The sequence below is a fragment of the Martes martes genome (genome assembly GCF_963455335.1).
Source record: "Martes martes genome assembly, chromosome: 6".
In the NCBI taxonomy this organism is placed as follows: domain Eukaryota; kingdom Metazoa; phylum Chordata; class Mammalia; order Carnivora; family Mustelidae; genus Martes; species Martes martes.
The window spans coordinates 2,091,390-2,113,962 of NC_137893.1; the positions used below are offsets into that span (position 1 = coordinate 2,091,390).

At 59.6% G+C, this 22,573-nt stretch overlaps 1 protein-coding gene across 2 annotated transcripts; it reads left to right on the forward strand.

Moving 5' to 3' along the window:
- The first annotated feature begins 964 nt into the window (after window positions 1–964).
- On the forward strand, window positions 965–20,630 carry UNC93A (unc-93 homolog A). 2 transcript variants are annotated; one of them, XM_080806890.1, is made up of 8 exons: window positions 965–1,165; window positions 4,479–4,660; window positions 5,665–5,894; window positions 7,459–7,584; window positions 9,036–9,247; window positions 10,878–11,013; window positions 12,004–12,135; window positions 19,903–20,630. In XM_080806890.1, exons 1-8 carry the CDS (start codon window positions 1,079–1,081, stop codon window positions 20,166–20,168), a joined length of 1,371 nt encoding a protein of 456 aa, XP_080663016.1. In that variant the 5' UTR covers window positions 965–1,078; the 3' UTR covers window positions 20,169–20,630. The 2 variants fall into 2 exon arrangements, with proteins under 2 accessions (XP_080663016.1, XP_080663017.1); XM_080806891.1 differs by having other exon boundaries at window positions 1,052–1,165; window positions 4,484–4,660.
- Window positions 20,631–22,573: the final 1,943 nt, after the last annotated feature.

The window sequence follows — 22,573 nt, forward strand, 5'->3', positions numbered from 1 at the left end:
TAAAAATGGCTAATTTCACAGCACTTTGGAGTCAGTCTACAAACATCAAGTTCACTAACAACTCAATGAACTAACAGTTGAATGGACAATTGGATGAAAAATGATTTTGCTTCTTAGCTGTGAGATATGGGTTACGCTGTTTGAAATCAGATGGGTGCTGCCCAGTATGGCAGACACTGCGACAGGTCGCTATTGAAATTTAAATTAATTAAAATTAAGTGCAGCCGTGACAGCCCCTCCGTTGCACTAGCCACGTTTCAAGGGCTCAGTGGCCACGGGAAGCCTGTGGCTGCCCTGGACAGTGCAGAAAGTTCTCCTGGGCGGCACGCCTCTCTTCAAAACCCCAAATCTGTGAGCTGTTCAGAAGCTCAGCTCTCCACCTGGTCACGTCTGGGAGTCCAAGTGACAACCGCCACAGCTTGCCCTTGGGACAACATAAAAGGACGCGTGTAAGGTCCTTCACAAACCGTAAGACGCTAAGCCCAGGAGGTGTTGTGCTCTTGTTCCTTTAATTCTGGCAGTAAAATCACGTAGGGTTTGACACACCCGTACGCGGCCCTCGGGTGTCACGATCACCTTAAGTCTTTCTCAGAAGCTGAGCTGTGTATCTCGAAGCCCACACTCGGACTGCGTGCTTTGCGACTGAAACACATCCATATTCTGCACCACTGATGATTTCTTTTAACGCGGAAGGTACCATCACACACACGCACTCACACACACACACACACACACAGAGGATAGTCGTGTCACTGCACGGACTCTATCTAGAAATTAGGAGGGGGGGCTGCAGGTGCGCACGGGCAGTGACAGTCCTCCTCTCCTGCCCTGCTAGGAAGTGGTTACTGCAGCTCGCAGAGACCGCGAGGGACCAACACCCCCGACGGCGCTCCCCGGCCTCTGCGATAACGAAGTCCATTGACTCACCGGGGCCTCGCTGACCTGCACGCCTCGCGCAGAGGACAGAGAGAGGGAGCGGGACTTCTGGGTACAGACGGCTTCCCCGCGCCCCCGCCAGTTTGTTTCAGGGACTGCGCGTGTGCGTGCCCACGGATGGTTGACACCGTGAATCCGCACGATGGAAAGAAGCCTGAAGAATGTCCTGGTGGTGTCTTTCGGGTTTCTGCTTCTCTTCACAGCCTACGGAGGCCTACAGAGCCTGCAGGTAAGCGAGGACCCTTGTGAGCGAGCATCTGTCTCTTGGCCTCCAAGAAGCCCCACGGCCACGGAAGACGGGAACGGGGCATTTCTCCTGAACCCCCTCGCTCCCACGCCCTCTCCGCCGGCGGTTCCCGTGTGCGAGCGAGCACCGCCACCTCCCCCACCCCGGCAGGACCGCAGGGCAGGGAATGTGCGCTTGACCCTTGAACGGGGGTGTGGGTCTCGGGTTAGTGATGTGATAAGACATTCTTTGCCTTTGGGTAGTTACAGGAGAGACGCAGGATGAGTCATTGCGAATTCTATGGTTTCACAACTTTGGCTTTGTGGCTGGTGTAGTAACGGGAGTTTTTCAGGTTTCACTAAACTCTCCAGATTCCAAGCCTCGTTAGGCAATGTGGTGAATTTGGACAAAGTGGTCTCTGTAAGTCTGACCCCCATGGCACTCTCTCCTCCTCGGGCCTCTCTAACAGCTGCGGCAGGGCATGTGTGCTGGGAGTGGTTTTGCTGATGTTTCCCCGGATAGGTGTTTTGTTTTGTTTTGTCTTGTTTTTTTGAAGTGTAGTTGGCGTATGGCCGCGGTCCAGGGAGAGTAGATGGCCCCGCCCCCCGCACACCCAAGTCCTCCCCGGTCTGCCCGTGATCACAGTCAGTGCGGAGGCCGCCCCCTCTTCTCGGGAAGAGCAGAGATGCTAGGGGACCAGACCTCCAGCTCTGGCGTGGGGCAGTCCGCCCTGCCCGCCTCTCTGCCTTCTGTCCCAGCCCTAAGCCACCATATTTCCTCCCGTGCTGATCTTGAATACGTAACCATGGTTTAACGGGGACCATGGTCTCCACCGGTCTGGAGTGGCCTACACAAAAGAACATGATGACCCGGACAGACGTGACCTTAGGCCTGGCCGCGTCCCCACGATGCTGGAGGCTCCTGCCTGTCCCTGTCATTTCCTTCAGCTCTCATCGGGCCAGTTTCATTCTCAGGCCTCCGGGGGTGGCACAGATGGTCCCAGGCATCCCCAGGGTCCCAGCCCTGATCCCAGCTCCCACCGGGACCCAGGCACACACCTACACAGCCTCCCCCTGCAGCAGCTGTGGCCTCTCCCTCCTGTGGCCGATGGTCACCTGCAAGCCCCTGGGCTCTCCCCCTGGATGTCACCCCCTTCACCCCTTTCCCCGCTCCCTGGGACTGAACTCTGGAAGGGGCACACCTGTGTGTGGTCCCCCGATGTTGTGGCAGGCCCCGCGGTGTGCCCGTGAGTCCACGACGCCAGGAGGACGGTCACTGCTCCATGACCTTGTCCCCCTGACTGAGACAGGGCTCGACCCACGGGAGGCGGTCGATCGCTAATTCAGGGCATGAAAGTCAGCGCTGCAGGCTCATCCTCAGTTTGCCTCCCGCCCCAGGCTCTCCGCGGGCTTGAAGATCCGACCCCACTCGCGAGGGCGGAGCCGGCACTCCCCCCGCTGCAGTCCGGCGGGCTCCCCGGTCTCGTCTCCTCAGAGGAGCCTCACGGCTCTGGACAAAGCAGCTCAACGTTCCCTGCTGCCTCTCAGCTCGGGACGAGCCCCACGCAGCTCCTCTCCCGCACCTCCTGCCTCCCGCACCCCCTCCCACCCTCCAGTTACCCGCTCGTCCTCCCGATCCCACACGGTCTTCACGCCTTCTCGACGGGCTTCCCGCTGCCCTGGGCTAGCGCCCCTTGCAGGACTCAGGCCCCATTGCAATGGTCCGTTTGCGGGTGTCCCTGACCCCCGTCAGCTCCTGTCCACCGTGCACTCCTGGAAGGGCGGGGCTGCTGTCATTCCCTTTGGTTTCACTAGAGCAGGGCACAGAGCCTCTCCTGGCAAGTGCTTAAGGATGTATTTGCTGAGTGACTTGAGGGAACGTCCTCCTTGCTTATGCGAGCGGGTCTTGCCTAATGCAGATCTCACAGGCACACATACTCATCCTCCCACAGTATTCTGGATTATTCTGCACGCCCTGCTCTGCTGACACTTGCAAACACGGGGATCTGAACACCGGCATTCACGTAGAAAAGAAGGTTGCTTTTAAAATTTGATTCCCGCTTTGAAATCTGTCTTCTTTTTCAGTGGTTTGCAGTCGGATTTGACTACTCGTGGCCAAGATACCTTTGCTAATTTGCAGCAGCACAGTGTGTGGAAGAGAAATTCCAGGGCACAGAAAGGCTGCGTGCGCTTTCTCACGAGCATACGGGGAGCCGAGCTCAGTAGCACCGGATTTCCTGCGTTTGTATTAAGGAAGCAACAGGCTCAGACTGAACCAGGTCCCCTACTCCACACAAGCAGGAATTTCCAGATAACCCCCACTTCAGAGCAGAACGCTCAATGTCCATCTTCCAGCCAGATTTCAGAATTTTCGTGGCACTAGCTGTGGTTATGCTCAGTTTCAGTTAATCCACAAATACTGTTATGTCCCTGCTTTGAGCAAGGCGTCGGGAGAGATCCGGAAAGAGCAGAACATTTCCCGTGTTCAGGGATCATCGTCAGCTGGGGTGACATTGCGGGTCACCAGGTGGTGTGGGCTAGAGGTCGGGTGAAATTCCAGCGCAGGATCAAAGCAGAGGTCTCTGCGGATGGCGCTATCGAGGGGCCCTTGGAGACCCTTGATCTGCCCTTGAAGAGTGGGCGCCCTTTGGAACATGAGGACAAGGAAGGTCCAAGCGCGTTGAGGGGAGGGGCAGGGAAGGAAGAGAGGAAGGAGAGAATCTCGGAGTGGTGGGTGCTGAGCGGAGTCAGAGCTCAGCCCAAGGGTGCGGGTCCACAGTGGACGGAATGACAGTGAGGGAGTGCCGGGGGCTGCACCTGCCCAGTGCAGGGTCCCTTGTCGCAGGGCATTGTCATGTCGGGGGGCGGGGGTGGCGTGGCAGCTAGGAAGGAATGTGAAGAGTCCACAGAGTAAAGTACCTGCTTCCTGACCCTCTGTCTAGCCACGCATGTGAGTCTACAAGGAGACAATGTCCCCTTCCTTATCTCTTCCATGGGGAAAGTAGCACCCACTTCTCAGCCTTAAAGGGGAGGAGTGCAAAGCTGTCCTAGAGATAAAGCAGATGTCCCAGAAGGCGTGAGGCCCTCTGCCCCACCACAACCCCAGCACTGGGGGCTTTCCCCCTCCCCAGCCTCTAGCAGCAGCTCACTGTCTGTTGGGACTGTGCCGCCTCCCCCCGCGCCGCCCCTGTCAGCGGGGAGGGGGCCGCCGGCCGGGCAAAGCCTGTTGCTGGTGGTCTCAGGAACCTGGTGCTGACCTAGAGCTCTTTCCCTTTGGCCACTGGCCCCTCTGACCAGGGCGGTTTTGTCCCCCACAGAGCAGCCTGTACAGTGAGGAAGGCCTGGGCGTGACGGCACTCAGCACGCTGTACGGCGGGGTGCTCCTCTCCTCCATGTTCCTCCCGCCGCTCCTGATTAAGAAGTTGGGCTGCAAGTGGACCATCGTCCTCTCCATGTGCTGCTACGTGGCCTTCTCCCTGGGCAACTTCTACGCCAGCTGGTACAGCCCGCACGCCTCCCGAACGCCTCCCGCCCGGCTTCTGGGTCAGGCTTCAGGGTCAGCTGCTCGCGAGCCCTCAGCTGGCACCTGCCCGGGGATGCCCCGTTGCCTCCCCTGTAACATGAGTGCCACTTCCTGACTTTCCTCTCTGCTTCTGGACAGGATAACGTGCAGGCTTTCTCCCCATTTTTTTCCCATCAAGATGTCTCTGTCCCTTTTGTCAGGCCCGCCTCCTCCCCCCAGTCCCCAGCCCTGACCTTCCCTCGGGCCAGTTGTGAGCCTTGAGCTCCCCTCCCTGACCAGGGCACTTCTGTATCCCCAGCGATGAGAGCTGGACCCTGGTGTTCAGGGTGAATTTCAGGGGATTTAGCAGAATGTGACAGGTGGACCCAAACCATACCCTCACCGCATCACAGAAAGTGGGCACAGCAGGGCTAGAGTTGGCGCAGGGGCCCAGCCTGACCTCTGCCTACTCCCTGACTGAGGGGGTCCTCCGGGACCAAGCTCTAAGAGCACTGGCCCCCCGCGCTTATTCCCAAGAACACACCCGTCAAGCATCTCTTCCGAGAGATGGCCACTGTCATCTAGGACATGACGATTACAGTGACTTCACCGCCTTCTCTTTCAAACTGCCGTGGAGGTTCCATACTGAGCCTTCAGTGAAGAGGGTAAATCAACCAACCAGTCAACCAGGGATTCAAAAAATCAGTCACTTTCAACATTCGCTGTTAGAGACTCAGCCTTGCTTGTCATCCAGCTCACTGGTAGTTGCTTTCAAACGCAAGCAAGTTCCCTGGCAGTGAATTTCTCTCTTGCAAATGAACCTGAACCAGAAAGAGCAGTGGGTTTGGTCATTTCTCTGCGGGCGATGGATGGTGAACCCATTGATCGGGCTAATCCACAGCATGATAAAACTTAGTAAGGACGAGGCATGGAGTTTCCTTCTCCACAGAGGTAGGGGAGAACGGAGGAGGAAGGGACACTGTCTGCCTTTTATCTCACAGGTACACCTTGATTCCCACCTCCATAGTGCTGGGTCTTGGAGCAGCCCCGCTGTGGTCCGCCCAGTGCACGTACCTCACCATCATGGGAAACACTCAAGCAGAGAAGGTGGGAAAAGTCGGCCGAGACGTGGTGAACCAGTATTTCGGCATCTTCTTTCTCATATTCCAGTCGTCCGGCGTGTGGGGCAACCTGATCTCATCCCTGGTGTTTGGCCAGACGCCCACGCAAGGTAAAAGGGCACGGGGCTCAGCGACGGCCCCTGAGAGTGCTCCCCATCCCACTCACACGCATCTTTATTCCACGATGCGGGCAGGTGCACCACGCGACATGGTTCTCGACCGCCTGGGCTCCAGCCTCTCCTGTGCCCGGCTCTTCTCCAGGACAGTCTGTGCAGCTCTGAGGGTCGGTCTTGCCCACAAGTGCCCCAGCCTTGCTGGCCCTGCCCTCCTGGAGGCTGGGGGATCACTTGCGGATCAGTGCCCCGGGGGAATGGAGGCTACTGCCAGTGGAACTCGGGTTCACGGAGTCATCGCCATCCTTGAGACCAAGAACGGGCTCACCTGATTTACTGTCCCACTGAACTGCTCCACTCTCCAGGGTCTCAAATTTCCCACTAAGACCAGTTGTCCCTTGACTAATTCAACATCTGACGGCCGATGACTTAACTCACGTCTCTACCTGACCTTGGCCAGACATGACTATACTGTGTGTATTTGTTTAATGTCCGCACCCTTTGATGTCCGAGGATTTAAACCGAGGGCCGACGAAATAAATCTCACTGATTCTCACCGGCAAACCTAATTCATGGGGCGGGGCGAGGGTAGGTCCTGCCTCCCGACTCCTACCGGGACTACCCCCATCTCTCTGCCCTGGTCCTGCACCCTGCCGTCCCCGTGCAGTCCCACCTTTGCAAAACTCCAAAACCCTCCTCCTGTTTCTCACATGACGTCGTCAGTTGCTAAGTGCATCGGAAGAAGGGAACCCTCGGGTGGGTGGGGGCTCGTCTTTACTCGTCACGGCCGACCTTGACAGGCCCTAACAGGAACTGGGATTAAGCTTCAGTCTCTAAAACGTGACTGGTGCAAAATGGAGTGAACATCCGTGCTTTTAAAGACACCAGACAAGCGAGCTTCATTCTCCAAGGGGTCTCCGGACCCAGACTCCGAGGAGTGAGGCACCCCCAAAGCCCCCTGAGGCTTCTCAGCCTCCCTCCCACCCCCGCTCAGTCTCTGTGCTGTGGATCTCAGCAGCCAAGTTCTGTGTGATGAGATTTCTACTATGACACATGTTCTTTCTTGCGTGGCATCTCCCCCCTCTCTCCAGAGACTCTGGTGGGGTCAGAGACTCACGGACGGTGCACGTTTTGTTCTTCTAGCAGATAGGGAACGTAACACTCAGAAGAGGCGGGCGTCGACCTGCCCAAGGTCACAGAATGGCTACAGATGAATCTCAGACAGGCCCAGCAGTTTTGTCCGACACCTGCTCCAATGTCAATGTACCTACTCCTCCTTGGTTAGGTTGGAAACGTTGAGCATTTTCATTATGTCCAGAAAGTCACACAAGCAGGTAGCCTTTACAGTACATGTGTCTTTGTAAAATCACACACGCATGATGTGTGCCAGGAGCAAGTGTGTTTGGAGGTACGTGGTCAGACAAGCCCCTGACTTTGACCTATCGTGACTCTTGGCTACGGGGTGTCCGGGCTCCCGTTAACTCTGCGCTTCCTTCCTCGGGCCCCTTTTTCTATTGGTTCCCTGTGTTCTCACATCACCTTTTTGCTTCCGACGGCACAGAGGCCATCCCAGAGGAGCAGCTCCTGTCCTGTGGGGCCAGTGACTGCCTGATGGCCACGGCGTCCACCAACAGCACGCAGCGTCCCTCGCAGACCCTCATCTACACGCTGCTCGGCATCTACACAGGTACGTGCTCACCGAGGGCGGAGTCCCTGCGGAAAAAGAGTGTCTTCCCAAAGTGCAAATACTCCTGCAAAACGAGTTCAGCTGCGTCGTCCCGGGGCTCTTCAGACGGACTCAAAGACAGTGGAACAGGGGGTCTACCAGGTCCCTTCCACCATAGGATCGTTTTTCTTTTGCAAAGTTCAATACGGTAGCCAGTAGCCACAGGTGTGTATCTGTGGTTTCGTGAACCGAGTTAGAAACCCTGTTCCAAAGTCACAAGGGTGAGGACGGCAGGTCTCAAGGACCAGCCCCAGCCACGGGAACGCGCTCTCTGCACCCCCAGCCCCTGTGCGATGTTGCCCTCCTCTGCGCGCCCCCACGGGCTCTGCCCGCATCTCCGGAGAGGGCGGGTGTGTAAGCCCGGGGGGCGTGGCAGCGCCCGGCCAGCCCGACGTGGCGGGACACACAGTGTCGCATCAGGCTGATGAGGTGAAGCAAAGAGAAAAAAATCATCCAGGTCACCTGTAGAGGCTGAGGGGTCTAAGCTTTCGGACTGGAAATTGTGGCTGAAACCTGTCGCGAAGGGCGTTCACCGCCTTTCAGAGAAACGGGGAAGGCGTCCGGCTCTTGGAAGAACCCTCGGCTCCCCGGACACAGAGTGTCACTGGTGTTGCGGGAGAGGAGAAACCCGGGACAGGCACACAGGTGTCACAAAGCCAGTAAGGACTGAGGAGGCTTCTGGGGAAAGAGGAAAAGGAGGAAACACTAGCCCTCGATCCACATCACACAGGGGCGCGTGGTGCAGACAGAGGGGCCGTCACGCCTGTGGGATTAGGTGGGCGCAGGTGTCCCTCCGGGGCGGACAGTTGTCAGCCCATTCACGTGGTTCAGAACGCACCACGGTGAGAGGGAAAGCCCCCCGTCCCTCCTCCTCTCTTCTCCCCCCCCCCCCCAGACCACCCCCGTGGCCGGTAGCTCCTGGACAAGAGTGGCAGGTGTGACCGCCGCCTCACGCCCTTCCTCTCTGAACCCAGCGGCTCTGCACGGGGGCTCTCGCCCAGCTGCCCCCCTGTGCAGATTCCCCACCGTAGCGGGTAAACACGGCGCCGCCTTCGTCTGCACGTGTGCGGCACCCCCGGCGCTCAGGTCGCCCGTTCCCCGCCCGAGGCTTGTGGGTAACCATCACGCTCGGCAAACAATAGCCACCGAGGACCCGTGGTCCCGAGAAGGGGGAGTGGCCGTCGCTGGGAGTCACCTGTGGGTGAGGACGAGGGGAGCCATGGCGGTGAGGGCCCCAGAGGACCCCGGCCTCGCGGGGTGTGCGGCGCAGGCCAGAGGCCCTGCTCAGGCTTGGCAGCCTCGTTTCCTTAAACCAGGATCTGAACCCGATGCCCCAAAGGAGAGAGAAGGAGTGACCGGGAGACCCCGGCTCCTGGGAGCTCCCCAGCACCTGCCCTCTGTCTCCCCTCCAGGCAGCGGTGTCCTGGCGGTCCTGCTCATAGCCGTGTTTCTCGAACCCATCAAGGACGCTCAGCAGAAAGGCGAAGGAGAGAAGAAATTACCTGTTTGGTTCACCCTCCTGTCAACCTTCAGGCTTCTTCAAGACAAGCGTCTTCGTCTGCTGGTGCTGCTGCCGGTGTACAGCGGGTTCGAGCAAGCCTTCCTCGCGGGCGACTACACCAGGGTACGTGAGAGCCCGTTAGGACGCGCGCCCCAGCACCCGCATGTCTCGGGGCCCCCTGCCCTTGAGCCGAGAGGGGGGCGTGGCCTCTAGGGCCGGAGAGCAGGTTCAGGGTTCAGGAGCTCAGCGTCCAGTCTCTTCCTCCATCCCCCCAGAGCTTGGCCTTACCTCCGGGGACTGGCTCTCACTGGAGGTGTGTCTTCAGGGCAAGGGCCCAAGCGCTCTGGGAGCCGTCACATAGAACGTGTCCTTGTGCTGTGCCGGCCTGCCCTCTGCGTGCGTAGGGAAGGCCTCTTCAGGGGCAAGCCAGCAGACACACCTGTCCCCCGGGGCTCCCCACCCGTGTGGTGTCCGGTCCTGAAGACCGTCCTAGGGTGCCGTGGGAGGGATGCCTCAGTAGGGAACAGAGACGACTTCTCCCGAAAGTGCCGGTTGGGGCCTGGGGAGCCGAGGGCCCGAGAGCGGGAGCAAGGCTGCTCCTTGAGGGTTGCCCTTCCTTGACCAGAAAACTTCTCTTGCTTCGTGCCCACCGCAGCTCCTTCCCACGTAGACAAGCCAATGTGCCAAGCTAGCCAGAAGCCCAGTTAAATCCGAATTTCCGGTGAACCCCAGCTCTTTTAGGACACGTACACTCTGTGCAGGATGCGTGCGTCCTGGGTTCTCTCTGGCTCCCTCTGTTCCGGGGACAGTCTTGATGGAGAGTCTTGGAGTTCCAAAGACTGAGGACAAAAATGACAAAACCATCCGTTGGCACTTGGCCACGGCCTCTCCCGTGGGCCTTGTTGGCCACGTGACATGAGACTCGGCCACGGCCCCCACCATCCCAAAGCAGCAGAACTTCTGTCCAGCCCGCTCGTTTGTGCGTCTGTCCTGATTCTGCCTGGGGACAGTGGTGGCACGCACTGTCCCGAGTCCAGCCGGGGTCACTCAGTACCCAGCCATCCGGTGCAGGAACACTCCCTTCTTCATGTCTGCGCAGAGAGTCCCTTCGTTTTCTTCACATCTGCTGCTTTTCTATCGGAATTTTATTTGCAGAGCTGTTTCCGGGGCCCAGCACAGTGGACAGAAGGAGCCGAGGGCCCCACGTTGCCGGCCCCAGACAGGCCTAGCCTCCCCATTATCAATGTCCTGCCCCAGAGGGGACATTTGTTTCCACCTGTGAACCTGCCATGATGTGTCTTCATGGCTCACATCAGGGATCACTCCCGGTGCCTGCTTTCCCTGGGTACGGACACGTGCGTAAGGACATGCGTCCACCGTCATGGTGTCACACAGGGAGGCTCTGCTGCCCCAAGAGTCCTCTGTGCTCCCCCGTTTGTCCTCCCCACCTCTGTCAGCATGTGGTGAGCAGAGCAGGAGCTGACCAGCTCCTCACACAGCTCACAGGACCTCCACGACACACGGCGCAGGACGCGTGGGGACGACCAGGTGCGGGGCCCGTCCTCGCTCGTTCCATCCGGTTTGGGCATGTGGTCCTCCCCTGGGCACCTTGAAGCCTAGACGAAGGTCCAGGTCAACCCAGCACGTCCGCCGTCCCACGGCAGAACGCGTGCCAGCGCCACCCGCATCCCTGACCCAGACCCGCCACCGCACCCCGCGCGGCCAGGTAACGCGCCCTGTGCTTCCCCCACAGTCCTACACCACCTGCGCCCTGGGGATCCAGTTTGTCGGGTACGTGATGATCTGCTTCTCGGCCACCAACGCACTGTGCTCCGTGCTGTACGGAAGGCTCTCCCAGCACACGGGCAGGATCGCTCTCTACGCGCTGGGTAGGCTGACCCGTGGCCCCTTGCGGGCGGGAGTGGCAGCGGGCAGGTGGGCAGGCACACGTGGCACAGCGAGGGGTGCGGGCTGAGCACGCACGGCCCTGCCGGTGGCTTCCCATCCTTGCCCGTCGGGACAAGACCGCGCTCCAAGCGCACCTCACCCTCTGGTCTCTTGGGAAGGGAAGATTCACAGCAGCGTGGATAACCAGGGCATTGACGAGACCGCGACCAGGCCGCCCAGGCCAGGCCTCACGTGGCTGTGTTGGGGACACGGCAAGGAGGCCACAAGCATTAGTCGGTGCCCACCAGGGGCCACGTCATCAGACTAGGTTACTCCGTTTCATCCTTTCGGTTGCCCTGGGGAGGAGACACTGCCCACTTTACAGATGAGGGAATTCAGGAACAGAGCAGGTAGTGAGCTGCCCCGGACCACACAGCCACGGCGAACGCGGCAGGCATCTCCCTCTGACCCGTCGTCCTAGACGCCACAGTGTTCACAGGAATCACGAGGCCAGAACTCACGACACGAGTGTCAAGTCAGGAGGAACGATCCTGGGGAACTCCGCCCACCTGTCCACTCACATCCGCACCTGCTGGGGAGCCCAGCACCATCCACGTGCCCCCAGCACTCACGGCGAGTCCAGGGGTCAACGGCCCCCCCTTCTGTCACTCTAGGTTCTCCTCGTCTGGAGCACGAGGAGACCCCCTGCAAGGTCCAGGGCCTCGTGGCCCAGCCCCGCTGACGGGGTGGGGGCGAAGGTGAGCAGGGCGGCCCCCCACCCGGTGCGCGGCGGCGAAGGGCCGTGGAGGGCGCACTCCCGGGTCTGCCGGCGCGCTCAGTGTCAGCCTCCAGCTGCGGAGGGCAGTTGGCAGCATTTCTGGGAACATCACTTACACGTTGAAGCAAACAAGAGGGTCCTTGAGCGTTGCCTGGTCCAAGCCTCCCGGGGGCTGCGCTCACTTCCTGCCGGTTTCCGCCCTCTGCGCCCGCAGGTGCGGTGACCCACCTGTCCTGCATCGTCGCCCTCTTGCTGTGGAGACCTGACCCCCGCCAGCTGGCCGTGTTCTTTGTGTTTTCTGGGCTTTGGGGCGTGGCCGACGCTGTCTGGCAGACACAGAACAATGGTGAGTCTCCCCCCGGGGGTCCGTACCTGGGCCAGCATGGGGGACACATGGCAGGCGGGGGACCTGCCCTCCCGGGGTCCCCCGGGAAGGTGGCGCCTGCAGAGAGCCTAGAGCAGGAGGCAAACGGGGACCAAGGGTTCTCCGGGCGCCGGCCTGGACTGGAGCGTCTATCCAGGCCCAGGATGTGAAAGAAGGAAATGACCCGCGGGACAGCTTTCTTCCCTAAGAATGGCGGTTCCCTCGTGGCTCTCCGTCTGGAGAGCGTCCCTGCGCAGTGACACGGCAGTGCTGGATGCTGGAGCCACGGGGCTGGAGAGGCCTCCAGGCACCCTCAGCCCCGACGGGGAGAGAGCTGTGCAGAAGACGGGCAGGTCACCGTCACAGCAGCCAAGAGGGGCGCTGGGACCGGGTCGCAGTCTTCTGGGGAACGGAGGGCTGGTCAGTGCGGCTTGTCTGGAGGTCAGGCCTGCGTCAGGGCCTGGCTGACTGTCCTGGGGCCGGGCTGCTGGTGGGAGGCCGGGGAGCCGGGAGGGGGGCTGCAGGTCTGAGACCGCGGCGCAGAGTCTGGGTCCCCAGAGGCCACTTCCTGGCCCGTGGAGACGTCTCCTCATCCCGCTGTTCCTCACTTGGTGGGAGGGACACGGGAGCTCTCTGGAGACTGCTTACAAGGACACAAATCCAACTCGTAAGGGCTCCCCCTTAAGACCTTGTTGCCCCCAGAGGCCACACCTCGATCACCGACACCTTGGGGTTAAGGTTCACCCTATGAATTTGGGGGACACAAGTGCTCTGGCTGTAGCAGATGGGACACGCTGAGGGGACAGGCTGGGCCAGGTGCTGGGGGTGAGATGGAGAGGCTGGGGGCCTGATGGGGGCCCGGGCTGCCTGGGGAGGGTCTAGATTTGCTCTGCGTTGGGGCAATAGCAGGAAGGTTCCGGGTGGGGCAGGGCAAGGTCAGCCCCTTCGGGTTATGAGGGGACAGGGCGCCGCTGCGTTCACCTGGGGAAGACGAACAGAGCGGCAGCGAGGGGGCCGTGGCGCGGAGCCGCCGGAGCGGGGAGGCGGGTCGAGCAGGAAGTGACAGGTCCAGCTCCGGGGAGGGGGGCGCATGTGGCCTCGGGCACAGCGTCCCCAGGATGGGATATTTAGGGCAGACAAGCAGAGCAGAGAGAGGACGGTGCTTGGGGGACTCAGCTCTAAGATGTGGTTGTGTGTAGGGCTCACCGCTCCGGCTCCAGGCGGGGAGCTGTGCACGGAGGGCCACCTGCGGGAGGGACGTCATGGTCACCACACGGCGCAGGACAGCAGCAGCGGGTCCGGGCGTACAGTGAGTCCAGCAGGAGACTGGGAAGGCCCGGCGGCCATCGGAGCGGGGGCTTATGTGGGCATCAGCAGCAGCCGGGTGGTTGGGGTGTCTGGGGGGCGCCTGTGTCAGCCGTGGGTCGTGCTCTCCGTGGAGAGATGAGCCGTGGCTGAGGGGTGTCGGAGCCGCCACAAGGAGAGGCAGGAGGCAGGGGTGCGGCAGCGTATAAGGCCGGTGACCGAGGGCTTCCATTCTGGGAGGTGAGTGAAAGCAACAGCCCCGAGTTTCCCACAGGCCCGTCTCCCGCCTGGACGGGCAGCTGGTGCCGGGCCTGAGGATTTGGCTCCGAGGAGAGCCTCTTCCCCTACTGACATCCCTGCCCGGCCCCACGCCGGGAAACGCGTGGGGGCTAGAAAGTGGGTCAGGCCGATCCACAGACAACACAAGGGCGGGGGTCTGGCTGCTGCCCCTGACCCCAGGGAGGAGCACACAGGACCTCAGTCACCGTGGCCTCGGTGTCCCCGCGGTGCCCCCTTCCTCACGGGCTGCGTTGTGGCCGGCTCACAGAACAGCTGGAAAAACATCTTTGCACAAATCCGGTGCTGCCAGAGTCAGGGGTCCAGACTTCCCGGCCTCCCTACGGCCCCGCGGGTGCAGGTGTCTTTGCTAAACTCCCGAAGCCGCTGACAAGCGCGTGTGCGACTCCGGGCCGTGATCGGACGCGGTTGCAGCAGTGACAGAAACTGTCACAGGCTGGGCTGGAGGGTCCCTGCAGAGAGATGCTGATTCCGTGGGGAACGGGAGACGGAAACACCCTCACTTTTTGGGCTGCCCAGATCCGTGAGCCGGGACAGGCCATGTCCCCCGGGAGCATCAGGAGAGAATTTCTCTGGGCCTCCGCGTGCCGGTGTGAGAGCCGCAGTGCCTTCCCGAGCGCACACGCACGCCGTCCTGCCTCCCACAGTGTTAGGCGATGCCTCCAAGCTCACGGGAACTTTTCAAGCGTTTACACATTACACGTCAGGCAGGGGACGGGGGAAGGGGGTCCCAGAACACCCCAGGCATAATCCTCTAGGTGTTCCAGACGACTGCCGTGAAAACGCTTGGCTTTCTTTCTCCTGGAGATGCAGGAATGATGACGGTTTTCACTGTCCTTTTCTGGCCGAGGACGGGAGAGCCTGGTAGGCTGAGCCTTGTCAAGGTTGTGCCGACGGGGTTCGGTGAGGCCCGGCGAAGCCTGGGACGGTCCAGCGCAGCGGGCGGCCGAAGCCAGACTCCCTGGAATAGGGTACAGATTTGAAATGAATTATTTCTGTCTTTTCGTGCAGACAAAAAGTTGTTTTTTTTCAAGGACACATGGGTTATTGGGGAAAATTGTTCTTGTCGTTACTTGAGGATTTCTTCTGGAGTCTAAGCTCGCAGTCCTCCTCGCGGGGAGCGGCGTTTTCATCCCCGAATCCCGCGTGGGCTGACCGCGCCGGGCTCCCCGAGGACCCGCATCCCTGCCGGGCCGGTCCCCAGGTCCTAGTGTGCGCCTTGTGCCACGCCCCCGCGAGCGCGCTCTCTTGGTTTTGCTTTCCTAACCTGCAGCTTGGTTTCCCCTCTTAGTCTCCCCGAACGTGTGTCTCTGGTCTGGGAGGACAGGCGAGGCGAGTCCGGCCCTTTCCTAATTCACGAGACTGAACACGATTCCATGCAACTTAGCCCTCCTCTCCGCCACGGCTTCTCTGTTTAAAACCTGACTCAGAAGCCGACCAGAGGCCGGAGCGTCCCACCCTCCTTCCTGGGGCAGGTTGTGCAACCGCGGCTCCTCCGGGGCGCCTGCCGCCTTCGGGTCGATCTGGGCCGATCTGGGCCGTGGACTCCTGTCTATTCATTTGCTCCGATGGTTCAGCAAAGAGGGCACCGTTGCCGTAGCAACCCCTCCCGCCGCTGCCCGGTGTTTGAGATTCAGAATGTCTGGTCTGAAGATACGCTTCTGCCGCGGAAGCAGCCAGAGGCCCGTCGGGGTTGGTTAACACAGAAAACGCGCCTCCGCGGCAGGCTCAGGTCACCGGCCGTCTCCTGCAAGCAAACAGGACGGCCCGGGGCGCGTCCACACCCTCGCACAAGGCCAGAGGTCAGCCTCTGGCCACTCCCACCGACGCCTCTTGGGGAGGATGAGGCTAGAGCAAGGCTTTTTTTCTTTTAAATAAATTTTTTATTTTGGAATAATTTGAGTTTACAGAAGAGTCGCAAAGACTGTACAGGATGTTCCCATTTACCCCTTTCTTAGTTTCCCCTGATGTTGATACCTTACAAAACATTTGTCAGAACTAAGAAATCAATGTTGGCACATGAGCCAACTCAACTTTAGACTTCATCTGGCTTTTTCCAGTTTCCCCACTTTGTGTGTCCCCGGGTCCCACCCAGGATCCCTCTCAGCATCCCTCCCAGGTCCCCCCCACAATCCTCCCTATGGTCCCATCCACTGTCCCACCCAGGGTCCCCCCAGGGTCCCCATCGCACTGAGTCACCACATCTCCCTGGTCTGCTCTGTGACAGTTTCTCTTCCTCGTTGTCCATGACCTCGAGCCCTCTGGAGAGTGCCGCTCCGGTATCGTAGTGCGTCCCTGGTTGGGGTCGTCTGATGTTTCTCGTGACCAGGCTGGGTGACAGCTCTGGGGCGGGAAGGCCCGGAGGGACGTGCTCTCTCGTCACACCCACCGCTCGACGGCAGAGCGGCCCGCGACCTGCCAGACCCTCCAGGGCAGACCCGTGGCTCTTCCCTTGCCACGGCCGGTTTTGGGGATGCAGTCGCCAGGTCTAGCCCACAACCACGGGGGAGATAATTAGCCCCCACCTGTCGGGCGTGTCTGTGCAAAAACAGGTGCAATTCCTTCATCGGGAAAACGTGTCCCGTGTCCCCAGGTTATCTAGTTACTTGCCCGACTCTGCCTGTATCGCGACGGGCTCTTGTATTTGGGTCCCAGCCCAGTGCTACGCTCCTTATTCTGTCGCTCTGAGTGTCCAGCTTTGGCCGCCGGGGTCTCTCCTGTTGGCACCGGTGTGCTTCTGACCGTCCATGGCTGCGTTGCTGCTTCCCTGCTCGCCGTCTTCTGTGCCAGCACAACCATCAGCCGTTTCTCAAGGACCCTGGGCCCGTCGTGGTGGATAAGGATGGTAGAGAGTGAGATCTGAGGGCTGGGCATGCTCACTGCGTCCTACATGACCAGGCTTCGGGGGCCAGAGCGGGGAGACGGGTGCGTGCGGGCTGGCGCCCACCTACACACGTCCGCGCTTCTGTATCTGCCGGTCTGCCGGTACGTCAGCAAGGACGAGGGCACACCGGGGTCCCCGACTCGCCTCCAGCACCCCGCCCCTCCCCCTCCCCCACCCCCGCTGCGGTGGGACCGCCCTCTCCGGCAAGGAGCAGCCCGGCTCCCGCTGAGCGGGCCACACGGCTTACTTGTTCAAACGGGCCTACGTGCGAAGTGACTTCCGAATTGTTGAAGTACGATCTTACCTACTTTCCTTCTCTCCGGAAGGGCTTTCCCTTCTCTCGCCATGTCCCGAAGGAACTGTGGGAATTTGACACAACGAACGCATTGCTTTCTTTACGTTCAGAGTAAAAGGGGATCCAGATCGTGAGTAATTTCCCGGAGTAGTTGCCCGACTCGGTCATTTACCGTCATCGCAATCTAAATTTAATCTGAAACCGTAGACAGAACACAACTTTGAGGTCAGCATTGCCGCATCGCTAGAACATTCACGGAACTGGGGTGTGTTTGCTCTGGTCTGCGCCTGCTGAGGGCACGCCCGGGCCTGTTGGCCGCGGGACTGGAAGCACCTGCCGCCCGCAGCCAGAGGGCGGAAAACGTGGACTCTCCTGGCTGGCTTCTCCTTTCCGGGTCCGGTTTTAAGTGTCAGCCCCTAGGAAGACAGGCGGTCTTTGTTTAGTTTTTACTCGAATCCCAGTGAGTGAACATCCCGGGTTGTACTGGTGTCAAGGGTACGACACAGCGGTTCAACACTTCTCGACGTCACCAGTGTCCTCCATCCCCAGCACTTGTTAACCCGGCCTCCCACGCTTGTCCCCTCGGTCACCGTCCGTGTGCTCTACAGTTAAGAGGCCGTGTCGTGGTTTCTCTCTCGCTCTCTCTCTTTCTCTCTCTCATGTTCCTCTCACTCACCTGTTTTGCTTCCTAAATTCTGTGTACGAGTGACATCATGTGTCATTTGTCTTTCTCTGACTGACTTATTTCAGGTAACATTACACTCTCCAGCTCCAACCATGTTGTTGCAAATGGCAAGATCTGGCGGGAAGCCTGGGCGGCTCAGCCGGTTAACCGTCCAACCCTTGATTTTGGCTCAGGTCATGATCTCGAGGTCGTGAGATCGAGCCCCGCATGGGGCTCTGCGCTGGGTGTGGGGCCTGCTTGAGAGTCTGTCTCCCCATCCTCCTCTACCCCTTGCCCCCAAAATGGCGAGGTTTCATTCTTTCCTGAGGCCGAATAACATTCCGTTGTGTATAAACACCCACCTCTCCTTCACCTGTGCCCCAGTCGCTGGACGCTGGCTGCTACTGTAATTGGGCTATTGTAAATAATGTTGCTATAAACGTGGGGTGCGTGTACCCTTAGTATTTCTGTATCTTTTTTTTTAAAGATTTTTATTTATTTATTTGACAGAGATCATAAGCAGGCAGAGAGACAGGCAGAGAGAGGAGGAAGCAGGCTCCCTGCTGAGCAGAGAGCCCGGTGCGGGGCTCGATCCCAGGACCCTGGGATCATGACCCGAGCCGAAGGCAGAGGCTTTAACCCACTGAGCCACCCAGGCGACCCAGTATTTCTGTATCTTTGGATAAATACCCAGTAGTGCAATTTCTGGATCATAGGGTAGCTCTGTTTTAATGTCTTGAAGAACCTCCACCCTGCTTTCCAGAGCGTCTGTGCCCGTCTGCATTCCCATCAGCAGTGCAGGAGCGTTCCGCTCTCCCCGCATCCTCGCCAATGCCTGAGGGTTCCTGCGTTGTTGATTTTAGCCGTTCTGACAGGCGTGAGGTGGTATCTCATTGTGGTTTTGGTAGGCATTTCCTGGTGGTGGACATCTTTCCTGTGCCTGCTGGCCACCTGTACAAAGACAAACAAGTAAACCTTTAAAATAAGCTTAGGAGTCACTAAATCCCAGATTCCATTATTAGACCCTCGTGGGTGTGCTTTCGTGAGAATGGGCACGTCACAGTCTCGGACAAGAAGAGCCCCTTCTTCTGAGCCTTCCATACGGCCTCTTGTTTCCCCAAGCGCATGGATGTCATTTATGGTGTATCTCTGATCTTGTGTCTCTCTGATGGTCTCGTCCTCCTGGTTTCTCCCATGGTGGGCGAATAGCCGAGTAACCAAATGCCAACAAGAACCTTGTCGGGGTTGACATTTCCAGGCAGGCCTGCAGGAGACCTTGCTGCTGGCCTCAAACCAGGGCCGGAGAGGTTTCTCCTCCCGATGTCCCTCCCCTGCGAAATGTAGGGAGGAGGACGCGGGCAGAGGCAAGAGCAGGAAGAGAGCTGGCAAAGGAATGTACATGGACGTTCCACGCGGGCCCTCCCTCCCACCAGCGCCCACCCTGCAGGGGGGCACGTCGCCGCCGAGCGCTTTCAGCGTCCATCGGCCCCCGCACTCGGGTCGGGAGGGGGAGCGTCTGGTCTCACCCAGGAACCCCCACCATTTTCCCATCCTGCACACGGGAGCAGCAGTAATTCACCTTCCGCTGGAAGCACTTACCAGACTGCGGTCTCCTGCTCGGGCCGTCCGCAGAGCGCGACAGGCGGACAGCTTACGCAGCAGACGTTTTGTTTCTTACAGTCCTGGAGGCTGGAGGTCGGAGAGCCGGGTGCGGGCAGGCTGGCCCCCGCCGAGGTGTCTCCCCGCGGCGTGTAGACAGCGTCTTCTCCACGTGTCCCCGCATGGTCATCCCTACGTGCACATCTGTGTCCTGACCCCTCTCCTTATAAGGATACTAGTGGTGGGGTGAGGGCCCTCTCGAGTGACCTCGTTTACCTTCATCACCTCTTCATAGGCCCTGGCTTCAAACACAGTCACGTTCTGAGGTCCTGGGGTTAGGGCTGTCTGTGTATGTCTTTGCTTTTAGACTCCAGCGAAGGGCCATGCCTCATTGACCCAGGTCGGGCCTCTGAGCCCTACTTTACCTCCCGCGTACTCACCCACCGAGGGACGGGCTGGACGGGCCCCTCCAGGGCTACCCTGCACGAATTCCGCGTTTCTCTTATGTGCCCTCGTTCTTCGCAGCTAAAGACTGTCTCCGGACTTCCCTAATCCCCAACGTAACGCAATTCTGTCTCTTTGAGAAGGAAACGTTCCTGATGTTGTTGAGAGAATCGGGCAGCAGAAAAGCTGCCCTGTTTTCAGCAATAATGGGGAAAAGTCTTAGGTTTGGCAGCCACGTGTTCATGCCGTGTCTCCCCACAGTGCTTTACGGCGTGCTGTTCGAGAAGGACAAGGAGGCTGCCTTTGCAAACTACCGCCTGTGGGAGGCCCTGGGCTTCACCGTTGCGTTTGGGTACAGCACGTTCCTGTGTGTCAACGTCAAGCTCTACGTCCTCCTGGGCGTCCTGAGCCTGGCCATGGTGGCGTACGGAACCGTGGAGCATCTGGAGGCCCAGAGCCTGGCCAGGCCGGCCGCCACAGAACAGAAAAAGCCAGCGGAGGAGGCGGTTATGGAGACGGCCATGTGACAGGGACACACGCCCGCGTGCCTCGGGGCTTCTAGATGATTCTTCCCAGTAGCGTCAGCGGTTTCCAGCCGTCCTGAGCACATCACATAGTTACCTGCCTCTGTCTGATTTTTTTCTCTTCTGACAAGTTTGCAGCCCACCGTGTCTCCGGTGGGGGTGAAAAGTGTGCGCAAAGGAATCCCTCAACGCCAGACACAAGGGAGACGTTGTCGGCCAGCGGCACCGGGCCTAGGGAGAGCCGACGGCTCCCACCTGCTGTTGTGCCCATGGGCGCTGTTGTCCGTAAGAATAGGAAGGAAGTGACGATAGTGCGTGTGACACTATGATCGTACCCACGGGTAACCCCACGTGCAGGCAAGTCCGCAGACACCCCCAGCGTCCGTGAGCGACAAAGCCAGACGAGAGTTACTGTCCCTCGAAGTTTACAGACTATGAGTTTCTAAATAAATGCAACTACAGTACAGACGTGTCTCCCACTCGGGTACTTTTGTTCTGAGCACTGGCGGCTCGCACGCACCGCGGCCGTCGGCTCGGGGAGCTAGCGTGCCCGCGGTTACCACACGGAGGCTGACGACGCGGTAGACCCGGCCCGTGGGTGCATCCGGTACCTGCCACACGCCCCGTCCGTTCAGAACCCGCGTCCGCCGCAGTGTGCTCCCCCCCTCGTGGTCTTTAACCCCCACTAACGCTGCCTCTGCCGCCTCCGGAGGCGTCTTTCTTCTCCCTGAAGCTCAGCCCCCCCGGCCCCTCTGACGGCGTTCCCGGGCTGTTTCCCTTCCCCTTCACCCCGAGGTGCCGTCCGTCAGCCTCAGTCGCAGGAGGTGGTCCCCTGCACATTCCTGCACCTCCTGCTTCCCTGCGGACGGCGCCCCTCCGGCCCCAGCCTGCACGCCAGCCCCGCACTCCTCCGGGCCTTTAACAAAGTCCTATCATCTGTGTAAAACCCTTACGTGCCCACCCCCCCCTTCAACGAGGCAAGTGCGGTGCAGTCCCGAGGCCCACGGGGGGCTGCCGGGCTCCTCTCCCGGACGCTTCGCTCCGGACCTTTGCTCACAGGCTTCTTTGACCCTGAGAACCTTCCAGCCCCCCCGCACCCGTGCACCCAGCTCAGGCGGGCTGTCCTCACAGGCCAAGCACCTTCCGTTCTGTCGGACTGTTTGTCTCCGCATCTCCCTCGGCTGGACCTTGAGCCCCACTGTGCTGCGATACAGTATTAACAGGCGCCTCGTGAATGTTTGTCGAGTGAAGAAAATCTGTCACTAGTTCCGGGACTCATTCACGCATTCCTGGGTCTCTCCATGAAATCCCTGCCGAGTCCTGCCCCCCGCCCCCCGTTCAGTACAAGTTGAGCCCGTTTCACTGTCCCGCGGTTCCCCTCCAGTGGGCTCACCTCCTCCTCCGCGGCCTCACACCCTCCTCCCCCCTCCTCCACCTCTGGACGGGCTAGGCCTCCCCCTGCGTCCCTCCATCCGCAGCGTTCCCGCCCTCCCAGGCCCACACGGAATCCCGTAACTTCCTGAGCCCTCCGTGGGCTCCACGAGACCGAGTCCTCACACTCTCTGAATCTCCTGCGTGTTTTCCTCTTGCGTTGCGTTTGTGTGTACGATCCTGACCGTCTCCAAACACAGAGTTTCAGTCGTTTCACGAAAACTCAAAACTCAGCAGGTGTTTGTAGGAAGGCCTGGCGCGAGGGGTGGATGACAAGCACGGTGCCTCCAACTTGGAGGTTTAGGGTTCTGTGCGTAGAGGATGTGTGGCTCCCGGGCACAATCAGGATAAGGCAGGCTGGTTTGGAACTGATCTCTGGTTACGCAGCTCAGAGCCTTTGAAAGTGAGACACGCTCACTTAAGGATCCCTCATACCTTCCAGAGAGGCCCTTGAAGATTATCCTAGAGACAATAGGCCACATGCTCCTGACCCCGCTAGACGTCTGCTGACATGTAGATGGCACTGAGGAGTGTGCCCTGAGCCAAAGGTCCGCGGGAAAGGCCCCACGGGCTGCGAGCCGAGCCAGGACATGTCGGGCAAAGGGCTAGAGACCTCCAGGGACACTTGTCCCAGCCAGTGTCCAGCATCAGAGCCTGGACCCAGAGGGGACACAAGCCATCCTAGTAGTTTGTTGTTTTACCTTAGTTTGTTTTATTTTTTAAAATTATTATTATTTATTTATTTATTTTGGAAGGCTTGGGGAGTGTCCTCCATGATTGGTGACATCGGCCGTTTCCCGACCCGAGGAGGCGTGCTGTCGGGGGTCTGAGGGAGGAGGACGGGCTGACCAGCCTTAAAAGCAGAGGCCGGACCCTCCGCCCTGATGCTGGGGGTGCCCGGACCCTCCGCCCTGTTGCTGGGGGTGCCTGGACCCTCCGCCCTGTTGCTGGGGGTGCCCGGACCCCCCCTGCCCGGA